The sequence below is a fragment of the Gambusia affinis genome, linkage group LG14, assembly GCF_019740435.1.
Source record: "Gambusia affinis linkage group LG14, SWU_Gaff_1.0, whole genome shotgun sequence".
In the NCBI taxonomy this organism is placed as follows: domain Eukaryota; kingdom Metazoa; phylum Chordata; class Actinopteri; order Cyprinodontiformes; family Poeciliidae; genus Gambusia; species Gambusia affinis.
In genome coordinates, this window is record NC_057881.1 from 6003264 (window position 1) to 6016867 (window position 13604).

Sequence of the window (13604 nt, forward strand, 5' to 3'; positions counted from 1 at the left end):
TGGCATAGGGTTGGAACTAGAAGCAAACACTAACAGGGCAGAAGGAAAAACAATAAATCTAACCATAAAAAAGGACAATTAAACACTAGAAATAAATAATAAAGATGATTTAACTAAAACAACTAAGAACAGACTGAAATAATCAAATAAATATACAGAAAAATATCAAGTGATCAAAGGGTTGTTTTTAGAAACGCAGAAAATCATAAAAACAACCCAAGAACCTGACAGTGCCACTTTGTTAACAACACCTCTATACTATATCCTATATTTGTTTTTACACTAACTTTGTTAAAATGTCATCCAAATATTCACACTGATAACTAAACATAGATTCAACCTGAAACCCTGTCCACAGTGAGTTGGCCTTCATTTGAGGGTTTCAGCGAAGGAAAAGAAGCCAAACAGAGTGAGCATATAACAAGACTTATGACTTCCTGTTTGTCTATTTAAAGAACCGAGATATGATGCAAATCTCCGAAAGAAGAACCTGCAGTGCCAGTTCAGAACAACGCAACGCAGACATCAAATGTAAGTAGCAGAAACAGTTACTCTTCATTCCATTATCAACAACAACAGTGACCATTTAGATGCAAAATTAAAGTTCTTTCAAATAAGGATGTCATTCTTACTAAGAGAATCTACCTAAGCTGGAAACGACTTTAAATAAAACAACAAAAAACAAAGAAACACAGAAATAGTGAAAAAGATCATTTTAAGAGTTGAAAGAGGTTATTGTTGTTGACAAATGGTTGGAGATAAACCACCCATTTATCTCTTGATAACTTTTGTTCACCATGTTGTTTATAGTTAAGGTGACGAGTCTGACATGGAGCAGCTTTTCCTCTGATCCTCAGCATTTCTCTGCACTACTTTGTATATTCTGTAAGTTTAAATGACTAATACTATTTTCATAAATACAGACATTCTGGTGCTCTGGGGGTCTTCTGAGTTGTTCAAATAACTTTAGCAATTTTTATAGTTTGCATGCTCTTTATGATGTTATTCATACATTTAACTTCTCTCAACACGGTCTTGGGTCACAAAACTGCTCAAATTATGTGTCACTATTTTGGGATTTTTCACCAGTTCTATGTTTTGTCTTTAGCATAAATGTGTAAATATTATGAAATTATGTGTAGATTTTTAACAATTTTATATTTTGGATGGAGCTCCATCAGGATGGGGTTGTTTTCCAACTCTATTTATTTTCTGTTTTATGAGTTTTATTCACTTTTCAAAAATAAATTTGATGTTTTGTGCTAATAATGAGTCATGTAAATCTGGACTAATTAGTTTTAAACTCCTCTTTTGTATTTATTATAAAGTATTGCTACGGTTACTTGAGTAAAATTTCTGGTTTCTCTGCCCACTTGTTTTAGCTAAACAAGTAAATTTAACCAAAAATTCACCAGACATAGAAACACGGCTGCAGATTTTGTTAAAGTTTCAGAAGTTTTTATTGAAAAAACAGATTTTTTTTCTTTGCCTGATATTGTTAGTTTTTGTTGCTGATATGACTTACTGTCTTTTTCATCCTTGAAATACCAAAATGTCCATAGAACTTCATATTTTGGTCTGGATGACGGGGTAATTTGATCAGTTACTCAGTACTTGAGAAGACTTTTTACCAAATATTTTTATTACTTTTACTGAGTAAAAATATGTTGAAGTTGTGCTACTCTACCCATCTCTGGTCTTACATTTGTGTATCTTTTGCATGCAGGTAATTATTCTTGAATGACACTGTCAACCACCTCAAACTAAAGAAATGGCCGCGGTTAGACATCCGTCTTCATGCTTCGTTCTGTGGGTTCTCCTTCTTGTTGTTTATTTCAATCTTTCACTTCCTTACGTACTGAAAACATGCACAATACGTTACCAGGAGAATCCCTCCGCTGATATGGCTTTGGACTGTGCAAACAGGGAAATCGAAAACATTCCCAAAGACATCCCCAAAGATGCAGTTTCACTGAACCTGAACAGCAACTGTATCCAGAAAATTAATGAAGGAGATTTTTCTGGCATGTCAAAGTTGAGAACTCTGGATTTAACATCAAATCAAATTGCTCATGTGGATCAAGGGTCTTTTATTGATCTGATGTTTCTACAAACTCTCTACATGAGAAATAACAAACTTAATGTCCTGACAAGCAACATGTTCCAGGGTCTGGACAACCTTATTGTTCTTTATCTCAACAACAACGGTATTCAGGTCATTCATACAAGAGCTTTCCAGTTCCTCACCAGCTTACAAACTCTAGATTTAGGAAACAACAGGCTTCAACAGATCACTGACATTCAGCCCATCCTACAGTTACCTCAAATCACGATGCTTGGACTTAAATGCAATGGGTTTTCTTCCTTTGAGACCAAAGACCTGCTGCTGAGTCGGCCGTCAAATCTTAAAGAGTTGGATATTTCCGGTGATTCCCTGACAATTTTCAGCATCTCTACACCCATCTTTCCTTACCTCCAGAAAATAGAGATCTCCATGTGTTTTTGTTATAAAGATCTGCAATGGGAAATCCCTGACAAAGAGTTACTAAGGAACATATCGTTTTTATATCTTGGGAGATCTATTCTTTCTTTCGAAGGGATCACAAAAGTCCTGGAGAGTCTCGACTCTTTAAGCCATCTAAGACTAGAAGCCCTGAAGATGCATCTTTACGAAGGATTGTTATCTACAATTTGCAAAATACCAACACTGAGGAAGCTGGATTTGTTTAACAGTCATATCAACAATTTGGCCAATAAACTTGCACTCTGTTCTCAACTCACAGAGTTTGACATGAGAACAAGTGATGTAGACGAACTGCCTCAAGGGTCACTGGGGTCAATGAAGCATCTCCGATCGCTAAACCTTTGTGACAATCAGCTAACCCAAGTTCCAGATGACGTGAGAAATATCAGCTCCCTTGAGATCTTTAATCTGAATTACAATTACATATTAAACCTGACCTGTGAGGACTTTATGAACACAACACAACTGAGAGAGCTTTACCTGAAGAGAAATCGCATTACCGAAGTGAAATGGTGTGCTTTTCTAAATCTTGAAAACCTAAAGCTTTTGGATCTGAGTTTTAATCTACTGATGACATTTGAAAGCAACATTATTTTGCCGAAGCTTGAAATTTTAAACATAAACCACAATGAAATAGCTTTCCTAAATATACTTAATTTTCTTGGTTTCGATTCCCTGAAACAGTTGGATGTAGGAACTAATTTCTTTGATGTGATGACACAAAGGTCATTTCCTAAAGTAAATAAACTGGAGGATATTATTTCATCTCGAGACAACATATGGGAATTAAAGCTTTTGGAAAATCTAACGATAGAATTGAACCCTCAAAACCGCTTCAGCGGTATTCAAACAAACTATTCTAGAGATATCATATTCTTGAAATCAATGAAAAGATACACAGTAATCTGCAACATTTATTGCTTTCCATATCAATTAGCAGATATACTCTGGTCTATGAGAAATTTGGAGAATTTTACAGTTGTTAACAGATTTACTGAAGTTCCTCCTGTACACATGTTTTGGCACAACCCCTATCTCAAGAGTATGACGTTCGCTGGGACTGATTTTTCAGAGGTGGGTCCAGAACTCTTCCTTCCGATCCCAAACCTGCACAGTCTTGAGCTTTCCAATTGCAACATCAGCTCTTTGGATTTTCTGGTGAAGGCCAACCTTTCAGCACTCAGATACCTGAAACTGACTGACAATGAACTTTATATGATTAATGACACTGTGTTCAAGTCTTTCCCCTCTCTAACGTACTTGGACCTGGACAACAACCCGTTCACCTGTAACTGCTCAAATGCAGGTTTTATACAATGGGTGAAGGACAACAAGAAGATACAGGTGGTAAACGCTCATCAATATAAATGTTCCTCACCTGTAGATAAACGAGAAAGTTTGTTACTGGAATTTGACGTTCATTTGTGCTGGGAAGATGGCAGATTCTTCTACTTCATTTACAGCTCTTGTCTGGTTGTTCTGACTCTTCTCACATCGTTCATCTATAACTTCCTGAGGTGGCATCTCACCTACACCTTCCACCTCTTCCTAGCCTATTTCTATGACAATCAGAGAAGGAAGAAGGAAGTCCTTCATCAGTTTGACGCCTTTGTGTCCTATAACGTCCATGATGAGGGCTGGGTTTACAGAGAGATGCTCCCAGTGTTGGAGGGACAGCAGGGCTGGAGACTCTGTCTGCACCACAGAGACTTCCAACCAGGTAAATACAGTCTTTTAACTTTTTATTTTCATGACGATACTGTTGAATGACTGACGTGGTGCTGCGACAGACTGGCGACCTGTCCAGGGTGAACCCCACCTCTCGCCCAAAACGTTAGCTGGAGATTGGCACCGGCAACCCTCCTGACCCCACTAGGGACAAGGGTGTTAGAAAATGGATGGATGGGTGGACTGACATGGTGGATTGAGATATTTTGGTGAAATTTTTATATGGACATTTTATTTAAAAAATCACATGCTGCACATGTTTTCTACTTCCACTTAGATCTCCACTATTTTTAAAAACCACCCAGATCAGTTTCAGCTGAAAGTTAATGTTTTTCAATGTGTGGAAAATTACCTGTTTCAAAACTCTTCGGACTGTAACGTCAGAAATCAGCAGGCACTGGCCTAGTGACCCCAGAGAAGTCCACCCCGTTACCTAGCAACCTCAGGGAAAGCCCAGCCCGTCACCTGGCAACGCAATCTGAGTTCCAATCATGTGCTATACTATATCTCCCGGAAAAGACATGTGAAATGTTTTGTTTTATTTTCCTGGCTCACCAGTCAGAAAGCATTTGATGGATTCTTGTTTCTTGTGCAGGTGACTTTTCTTCTGCTTTTCAAAGATGAACGGTTGTATAACTTTTAATTATGGCTTTAAGATCGAAAACTGCTGCTAGGTGGTCACAAATTTACTAGTAGGCTTCAGCCCATAAGTGAAAGAAAGTTTTGCACCAGAAAATCTTTTTGTCTCAATTTAATAGCGCCCTTTAGAAAATAAAATTATTTTTTTCTTTTTTATCTAAGTTAACATTCTTGATGGTTGTTGTGATATTTTCCTTGCAGAGCAAAAATAATTTTAAAAAACAAACAATGACTATATATTAGCCATAAATCTTTCAACAGGAAATTAACTTATATGCCGGTAATGTCATAAATTCATTACATTATCAGTGGAAGGTCCTAATGACAATAACATCAAAAAACAATCCATTAATAGTTTTTACTTGTCAATTTGAGTGTTTGTATTTTTTTTGTTTGTTTGCTGAATAAAAAAAATAAGTTTAGCAATTCTCTTTGTGTTTGTTAATATCCTGTTGTTTTTTTGTTTTTGTTTTTTCTTTAATCAGAAATGACAAAACATATACTTAATGCACCACGTGCGTCCACAGGTAAACCCATCATAGAGAACATCACTGATGCCATCTACGGCAGCAGGAAAACCATCTGTGTGATCAGCAGCAGCTACCTGCAGAGCGAGTGGTGCTCCAGAGAGATCCAGATGGCCAGGTGGGGGCGCTGTCTCTCTTTATAAACAACAAGAATATAACATTTTATATACATCACCAACTAAATAAATCCAGCTTTTCAAATTGTAATGTGAGAACTTAACAGAAGAGGATACAAGATGCTTTTAACATACATGAAAGAGTTTGTGGCCTTTCAAAATTAAAAATAATGCAGAATTATATGCTCTAAATCAGTCCAAAGTTTTTGTTCCTGGAGCCAAGATTGGCAAATTTAAACAATTCGTGGGCCACAAAAATTATTAAACTAAAAATGAGAAAAATAGTTTGTGATTTTCCTTCTTCAGTTTCACCTGCTCAATAATAAGCAAAATTTTAATGAAATTTTAAATCCTTAAAGATCCAAAACATTAAAATGGCTTTGGACTGCTGCCTTTATTCAAAGAAAAACACAGTTTGAAAATATTTGGAGTCATCAGCTGATTTCTGGTTTGCTGGCCAGATTTGAACAGTTCTTGACTTTTAGTCAGGATGCTGATTGAAATCATTTCAAGGACCACAAATGGCCTCTGCACTACGTGATCCTATCTCTTTATTGTGACAATCAGGGTTTACATAGATACAAGGTTTGAAGTATTTATGTAAATATAGATAGATACTGAGATTTGTTGAAGTGGAGCATCTGATCAAAGATTGATGTTGAATACATGCTTTGTAATTTTGTTTTTTCTTGTGGCCTTTTTTTTTTGGAAAAACTCAGTTATAGCAAAAAATTGTCAAATTTATAATAATTTTTGTATTGGTTTTTCATCAAATTAGCAATAATTCATAATCAGACATTGTCACTTAATACAGGAACCACTCTTGTTCACATTTAGGCAATAATATTGCTCTTTAAGATTAAAAGTGCACTAGTTACACTGAATGGATTAAAGCCAGCTTTAGAACTAATCAATATTCACAAATATTGACAAATGATGTCTCTCTTTCACCTGACTTCTTGCAGCTTTCGCCTGTTTGATGAGAAGAAGGACGTTCTGATTCTGCTGTTTTTAGAAAACATTCCTTCTCGTCATCTGTCTCCATATTACCGCATGAGGAAGCTGGTGAAGAAACACACCTACCTGAGCTGGCCTCAGGCTGCACAACATCCAGAAGTTTTCTGGCAGAACGTCCAGAGAGCTCTGCAGACAGGGGGCGCTCTCAATGAAGACACGGACCTGCTGATCTGAGAAAATGTAAAGAGTTGTGAGATCACAGTTGAAATTAACCATTCATTAACTTTATTTCAAGGTGTCAAAAGGTCAATGCTCTGCAAAATGAATTTTATGTGCTTATGTTTTCATGTAATCAAAAACATACCTGGAGTTTTGTCTTGATTCTTTTATGCATACGTCAGAAATACTTTAATTTCCATGGCAACCATTCAGCTGTGCAAAACGTCTGCGTGGATCTAGCTCCGCCCTAAAGGTGCAGCTCCTCCTTGGTGCTTCTCATAACTCTCCCACTCAGATCCTTCATACTTCTTTTTTTTAATTCACCAATTAGTGCACACAGAACAAACATTGGTGTGTACAAAATAACTGGATAAGAGAAAGAATAACAGCAACAAAAATATACAAAACAAAAAGGACGTATGCATTAAGATGGATACAGCTCCTTCAGACTAGCCAGCAGCTTTCTGACTGCTCTAATGGAGTAACAGTATACATGTAAATAAATGTCCAACCCACAAGCCTATCCTTCAAACACACATTCATGCAACTCCCATAGCATTACATAGTCAAGAAAGAGCTTGCGAGACAAAGTTGTTAGATTTGCAAATCAAGGTTTTTGAACATAACTTTGTACTGCCATCATGAAAAACCTCCAGGCGCTGTTTTCCAATGTGCAACAATTTAGCCTTTGCTCACTAAGCAGCATACTATAGTTCACAGTTTTAACAGATGCAAAGAGTAGTTGACTTTTGGCATCAGAGGAACTGAAAAAAGAAGTGACAAGTGTTACTTATCACTTTTTTTATGACTCAGTTTCTTGCAGACAGAATTAGACTCTGTGCAAACTGGAAGTCTCGCATCTCATCAGCTTTCTGCGATGTTCCGCTTTCTGATTGTGAGGAGGATTTCTGCTGAAGTTAAACCCATTAAATTTAAGAGACAAAAGGAGCTCAGACTCAACTTGCTGCTACACCTGGAAAAAAAATGGCAGTTTTTTTTCTCATGCAAACACTGTAGATCACAGGTGTCAAACTCCAGTCCTGGGGGGGCCACTGCCCTGCAACTTTTAGATGTGCCTCTGCTGCACCACACCTGAACAGACTAATTAGGTCATTAAGGCTCTGGAGAACTGATCTACACAAGGAGGAGGTAATGAAGCCATTTCACTCCAGTGTTTGTACCTGTGGGACATCTAAAAACTGCAGGACAGCGCCCCCTTGAGGACTGGAGTTTGAGACGCCTGCTGTAGATCTTTGAAACTTTAGAGTGCTATTGTGTTGACATGTGGAGGAACAACATATAATGCGACTCTAAGCAAAATTTTTAAATTGTTTTATTTTCTGTGCCATCTGTTCAGTTATATCTAGTGGGTTTTTTTTCAATGTCTTGTTCTCATTTTGTAATTTTAGCCTTCGTCTTATTTTACTACTTTATTCTTTTGTTTAAAATAAAGTCCTAAATTTTCTGTTTTCAACCTGCAGGAATTTGTTCCCAAAGTTTGTTCTCTTTCTGTATAAAAATGTGAAAATGACCAACAAATGGTTTATTATACAAATGATTTCATGTTGTACTCATGCTATATCCTATATGATCATGGGGAAGACTGCCGAGTTCTTATTGGTAAACTACAGAAACTAGAGAAGTTGGTTAATGCTATTCGTGTTCTTCTGAGAGGAACAGAAAACAATCAGCGTTGTTGATCTTGTGACTCTCAGTTTCTCAGAGACGTTTAAGAACGCTAAAGTAAAGAAGAAGCAGCAAGCGAACAGGAAGTGGCTGCGTATCAGGAGGCAAAAGTCAGATTTTAGACCTCAAAGAATGAAGGCCATTCCAGTTCGTCACATAAATATCATCACACCAACCTCATCAACCTCATGTTGCCTTTTTCTAATGCAAGATGGATTCCTATTTCAGATTTAGGTGTTGCAAGTCCTGCTTCTGTTTTTAGATGTTTGCACTCTGAAATTTGAGACATGAAGAGCTCATCTGTAACCCGATAACAGTTGCCAACTCTAAAGGCAATGACCGTTTTTCTTATACATTACCGTACCACATCTGGTGGTTTTTAAAAATCATTCTGTAATCATTGGTTTCTTTTTAGTTTTATTGGTCTCATCTTTTCAAGCACCTCAGAAGACCTTAATGCTACTTATAGTTTAATTGCCTTATTTGCATCAAATCTTCAGTGAAAATAGTTTGTTCTGTGTTTTGATAATTAAACTTTCTTTCATTTTTAGTATTAATTTGATAATACATTAAATATAAATCTTGGTTTCTGACTCTTTTCTTTCATATGGTTTGTACTTCTGTATAAAACAAAAGATAAGCTATTTTATTTGATTTGTACCAGATGAAACACAGAGAAGCATATTCTACCATTTTTAAAAAAATCACATAATATACAGTAATAAATGCAAAATGAAAAAAGAAAACTGGCTTTTAAAAATGAAAAACGTTATTTTGTAGACTTGTTATCTAAAAAGGTCTTAGTTAAGTTTGCTAAGTAAACTTGTGTTCTTCAAAGTTTTGTTTTAGATTTAACTATTTTTCTGCCTATAAATCTACTATAAAAATAAAATAAAACGTGATTATTCCAGCAGGATTTGTTTTGGTCTCTGCTTATACCAGGATGCTCTCATTATATAAATTTAATCAAGATGAAAATTAGACGCAATTACATGAAACTGATGTCATGATCCATGAAATGAGAGTTTGAATGACCAGCAGAGGGCGCTGGAGTTCACAGAAACACAGCGGTACTGAAATAATATTTCAAAATGTTTGACGTTTGAAATATTCAGCAAAAGTTTTGTTGAATGGACACAATTTAAAAATGATATATTTGAACGAGAGGACTGAGTCTGTCAATGCTGCATTAGTTACATACTTATCAAGGAACTGAAAAAAATACAAATACAATTAAAAATACAAAATAAATAAATAAAAATATTGAATTAAATAATTATTTTAGGCTTGTTTGAAATTTCTTAAAACTATCAATGCTCAAATTTCAACACTTAGATATTTAATTCACACTCAAGAACTGAGTAATCTGACTAAATATTTTAAATTAGAATATTTAATATTTTAAAATGACATAACTAATTAAAATTTAATTATAATTTCTTTTATTTTAGGGTTTCTTTAATTCTCTGTTTTGTTGGGGCAAAGTTGTGTATCTTTTAATATTTCAAGGTTATAAAATAACTTTATGGCATATAAAGTTACTCATAGCTTTAAATGCTCAAACATAAAGAGTTGTGAGCAAATTCTGTAATTTTAAAGATTAATTAAAGCAGATGAAACACTTTTTAAAAACTTTTTTTCTTATTATGACTTATTATGAATCTAAAACTTAAAATTGGTATTACTTTTAACAAAATAAAGTATTTCCATTGACAATATGAGGTATTTATATATTCACTTAATCTCTAAGTAGCACAAAAGACAGAAATTAACATTAAAACAACAAACCATGAGCACAAACAATAAGTTTCACTTAAAGTAAGTGGAACTTAATGTGAGACATGCATCTACATTTTGACATTTAGTAAGATACTTAATGTGCATTTATGTTTAAAATATATTTGTTTTTCATTCAGCTTCCAATAGATATCCAAGAGAAGTGATTCATTTTAGGTAAAAGTATGTTGTAGTAAACCTCTAGAAGTGCACTTTTTCCTAAACGTTAGCAAAACAAATGCATTAAAGTTGCAGTATGTAACTTTTATTTTTTTTAAATACAATACTGTAGCAGACAGATAATCTGTGAAAAGAAATTGAAGGTCCTACACCTTCTCCCAGTGCATGATTGTAGCGCTGTCAATCATGCCTGTGAGCACGCTGTTTCTCTCGCATCCTTGCTCTCTGTTGAGCTTCAGTTCCTCCACATCAGCAGACCCTGTCCTGAATGCTAAGGTTAGTTAGCATGGCGCATAAACAGTTTTCCTTTAACAGTGAGTTGTTTCTCAGCCATTAGCACATTTAGCAGCAAACATGAGGTTGATTGACAGCACTAAGACCCTCCCCCTCACTCTGTTTTTTTGTTTTTGACCAGGCATTTCTTCAGACAGCAATAGCAGCACAGATTATCTGTCTCATATATTACATACAAAACATATTTTTCTAAAAGTTACATCCTGAATCTTTAAGAACCACCTCTAGTGACCAAACTATAAATTCTGCATGACGCTCATGTATGATCCTTATTTCCTAATTTCCACTCCTTATGGAAGACATTTCTGTTTATTTTATCTGTTTGAGGAGGTTTTGCATCTGAGACGTTTATCTGAAACCTTTGCTGTTGGTAACCAGTTGGTGAAAAGGGTTTCTTTTACTCTCTGTGTTGCGTTGGGGCTAAAGAGGCATACCATTTGCCGTATGGCGAACAGGAGGGGTGTCAGTTCTGGTGCTGGCAGGACGCAGGCCTTTGGGAAGAAGCATGCAGGGATGGAAACAAGGCAGGTGGAGAACAGTGAGCTACTTTGGCCTCATGGAGGCTTTGATTCCCTTTACTGCCTGGAAAATGCAGGACATTATTCATTTTAACAGCTTGGTGGACCTTGAGGACACCCAGAAAGATAATGAAGACTTTGTGGAGAGACTGAACCGGCGGTGCCTCCCAGGACTTTAAATAAATGTATGGTTTATAAGATCCACACAACGTTCAGGAAGTGTTTACGTTTGGTTTAAAGCTCTTCACAGCACAGAAACGGCATGCTTAAAAGACAGAAAGACTTTTTATTGGCTGCCCCTCACACAGAGGACCACAGCATGTCTTATTCTGAGCAACGCACCAAAAAAACACCTTGTTCACCGATTTTAAGTTTTATCTTTGACCTGTTAAATTTAATACTTTTTTCCAACAGTCAAGAAATATTGACTTAAAACAAATTCTATTTATTGCTGAAAAGTTACCTGTTAGTTGTCTTATTTGAAGTGTACCACACTAGAAACTAGACCAAAAATACTTGTTAAGGTTTAGAGTTTTTGTAAACGGAAATAAAATGTTAAATGTTGCACCACATTCAACAAAAGCCCGTGGTTAAAGAGATCAAGGCCACAGCCCTGTACTGATCAGTCTTTGTCCTCCATTGTTCAAACAGAAAGGGCATCTAATGTCAGTCATTTTCTGCTTCCTTTAAGTATCTTATAAAAAAATAATTAACTCTCTAACCTAAGATATGACAGTATGAAAGTCAAAGCTTTCCTAAGATTTCAGCTTTAAAGCTGCACTAAATTGGTTTTTGCAACTTTTGATCTAACATAATATAAGACAAACTACTTTTTTTTTTATCTCAATTGTTTCCTTCATTCTGCAGAAGGTTTTGTTCCTAGCAGCAAAACAACTCAGCGAGCTCGAAAGCAGCCGTGTTTTTCTCCCCCTCTGCGCGTCGAACCTCTGGCAGTGAAAAATCACATGATTTGGTGCTTCTCGTTCTCATTTCAGAGGTACTCTGAAGGTAACATTAGTCTTGTCAGATGTGCACTTTTCCTCCTGGATGAGTTGAATTTGCAGAGAAATGTCATCATTTTAACAGGTTCTTTCAGCCGGCAGGACGATGTCAAGCTGTGATTAGCGCATTAGAGAAAGGCCACAAGTAGTAACATCAATTCTAATTCATGCTTTCAATTTTTTTATCTTCACCAGGTTACAACAGGGTTTTATTTTAACAATATTATAGATGTGAAGTTTGTCTAAATGTGTTTATTTATTTTTTAAATTTATTTTGTTTAGTGAAGAACTTGTTTCTTCGGACATTTATTGGCGTTTTAAGTTCTGCTACGCTGCTCTTGGCAGTTGGTGGTTACCGTAGCAACCAGTAACTGACAGCCACTCCCGCTTTTTTCAGTTGCTGTTTGTAACTGTGGCTTGTGTTAGAATCAGCTCCGTGTTTTCTTTACAAGTATTATATTTTGACGTATATATTTTAGACAAATTGAATAATGTGCAGTGTTTCATGAGTAATTTTGCTAAGTTTTTCTTATGTTTTTAACTGTTATTATTAATGTTGTGCATTTCAGCTATTTTTAAATTTTACTAATTTTAACTGCTACTAACTGCTGTCAACTGTTGAACATTACAAATGTTTCAGTTATCACCATAACTCTTTAGGAACATTTTTACCAGCGTTGTACTGAGAAGTAGTTTATATAATGAGCTCATCAGACACTCAGCTCCAAGAGATGTTTGCTAATTGCTGCTGGCTAGTCTGAAGGAGCTGAGTGGGAGAGTGATAAGGGAGGAGAGTTCTGTAATGCAGAAGCTCTGAGGAGGAGCTGCATCTCGAAGGCACAGCTAAGTCTACCCTGGGCTTTTTTACAGCTGAACGGTTGCCATGGAGATTAAAGGATTTTCCCGCAGATGCGTGAAAGAATCAAAGCAGTACTCCAAGTATGTTTTTGATGTGGGAATAACATTATATCATGAAAAGACGATATTACATAATACTGACCCTTTAAGCACACAACTATTACCTTAATGGATATTTTTATGTGGCCCTAATAAAACCATATGGCGGGCTGGATTTGGCCCCTGGGCCTTGAGTTTGACACATGTGGTGTAGACTAAGAGCTTATTATGATCAGACTGAATAGTTGGTTAGTTTAAGAGAGGGGTGGGCACTCCTGGTCCTGGAGGGCCGGTCTCCTGCAACTTTTAGACGTTTCTCTACTTCAACACACCTGAGTCAAATAATGAGGTCATTAGCAGAACTCTGGAGAACCTGACTGCACTGAGGAGGAGATTTGGGTGTTGGATTCAAGTGTGTTGGACCAGGGAGACATCTAAGAGTTGCAGGACACCGGCCCTCCAGGATCAGGAGGGCCCACCCCTGATTTAAGATATTCTGACCACAGTCAAGTCCTTCTACATCAGGGGTGTCAAACTCCAGT

At 36.3% G+C, this 13604-nt stretch overlaps 1 protein-coding gene across 4 annotated transcripts; it reads left to right on the plus strand.

Moving 5' to 3' along the window:
* Window positions 1–491: 491 nt before the first annotated feature.
* On the plus strand, window positions 492–8175 carry LOC122843179 (toll-like receptor 13). Of its 4 annotated transcripts, XM_044137761.1 has the most exons (5): window positions 492–531; window positions 811–885; window positions 1727–4244; window positions 5419–5536; window positions 6500–8175. In XM_044137761.1, exons 3-5 carry the CDS (start codon window positions 1772–1774, stop codon window positions 6723–6725), a joined length of 2817 nt encoding a protein of 938 aa, XP_043993696.1. In that variant the 5' UTR covers window positions 492–531; window positions 811–885; window positions 1727–1771; the 3' UTR covers window positions 6726–8175. The 4 variants fall into 4 exon arrangements, with proteins under 4 accessions (XP_043993696.1, XP_043993699.1, XP_043993697.1 ...); XM_044137764.1 differs by lacking the exon at window positions 6500–8175 and having other exon boundaries at window positions 5419–5561; XM_044137762.1 differs by lacking the exon at window positions 811–885 and having other exon boundaries at window positions 503–531.
* Window positions 8176–13604: the final 5429 nt, after the last annotated feature.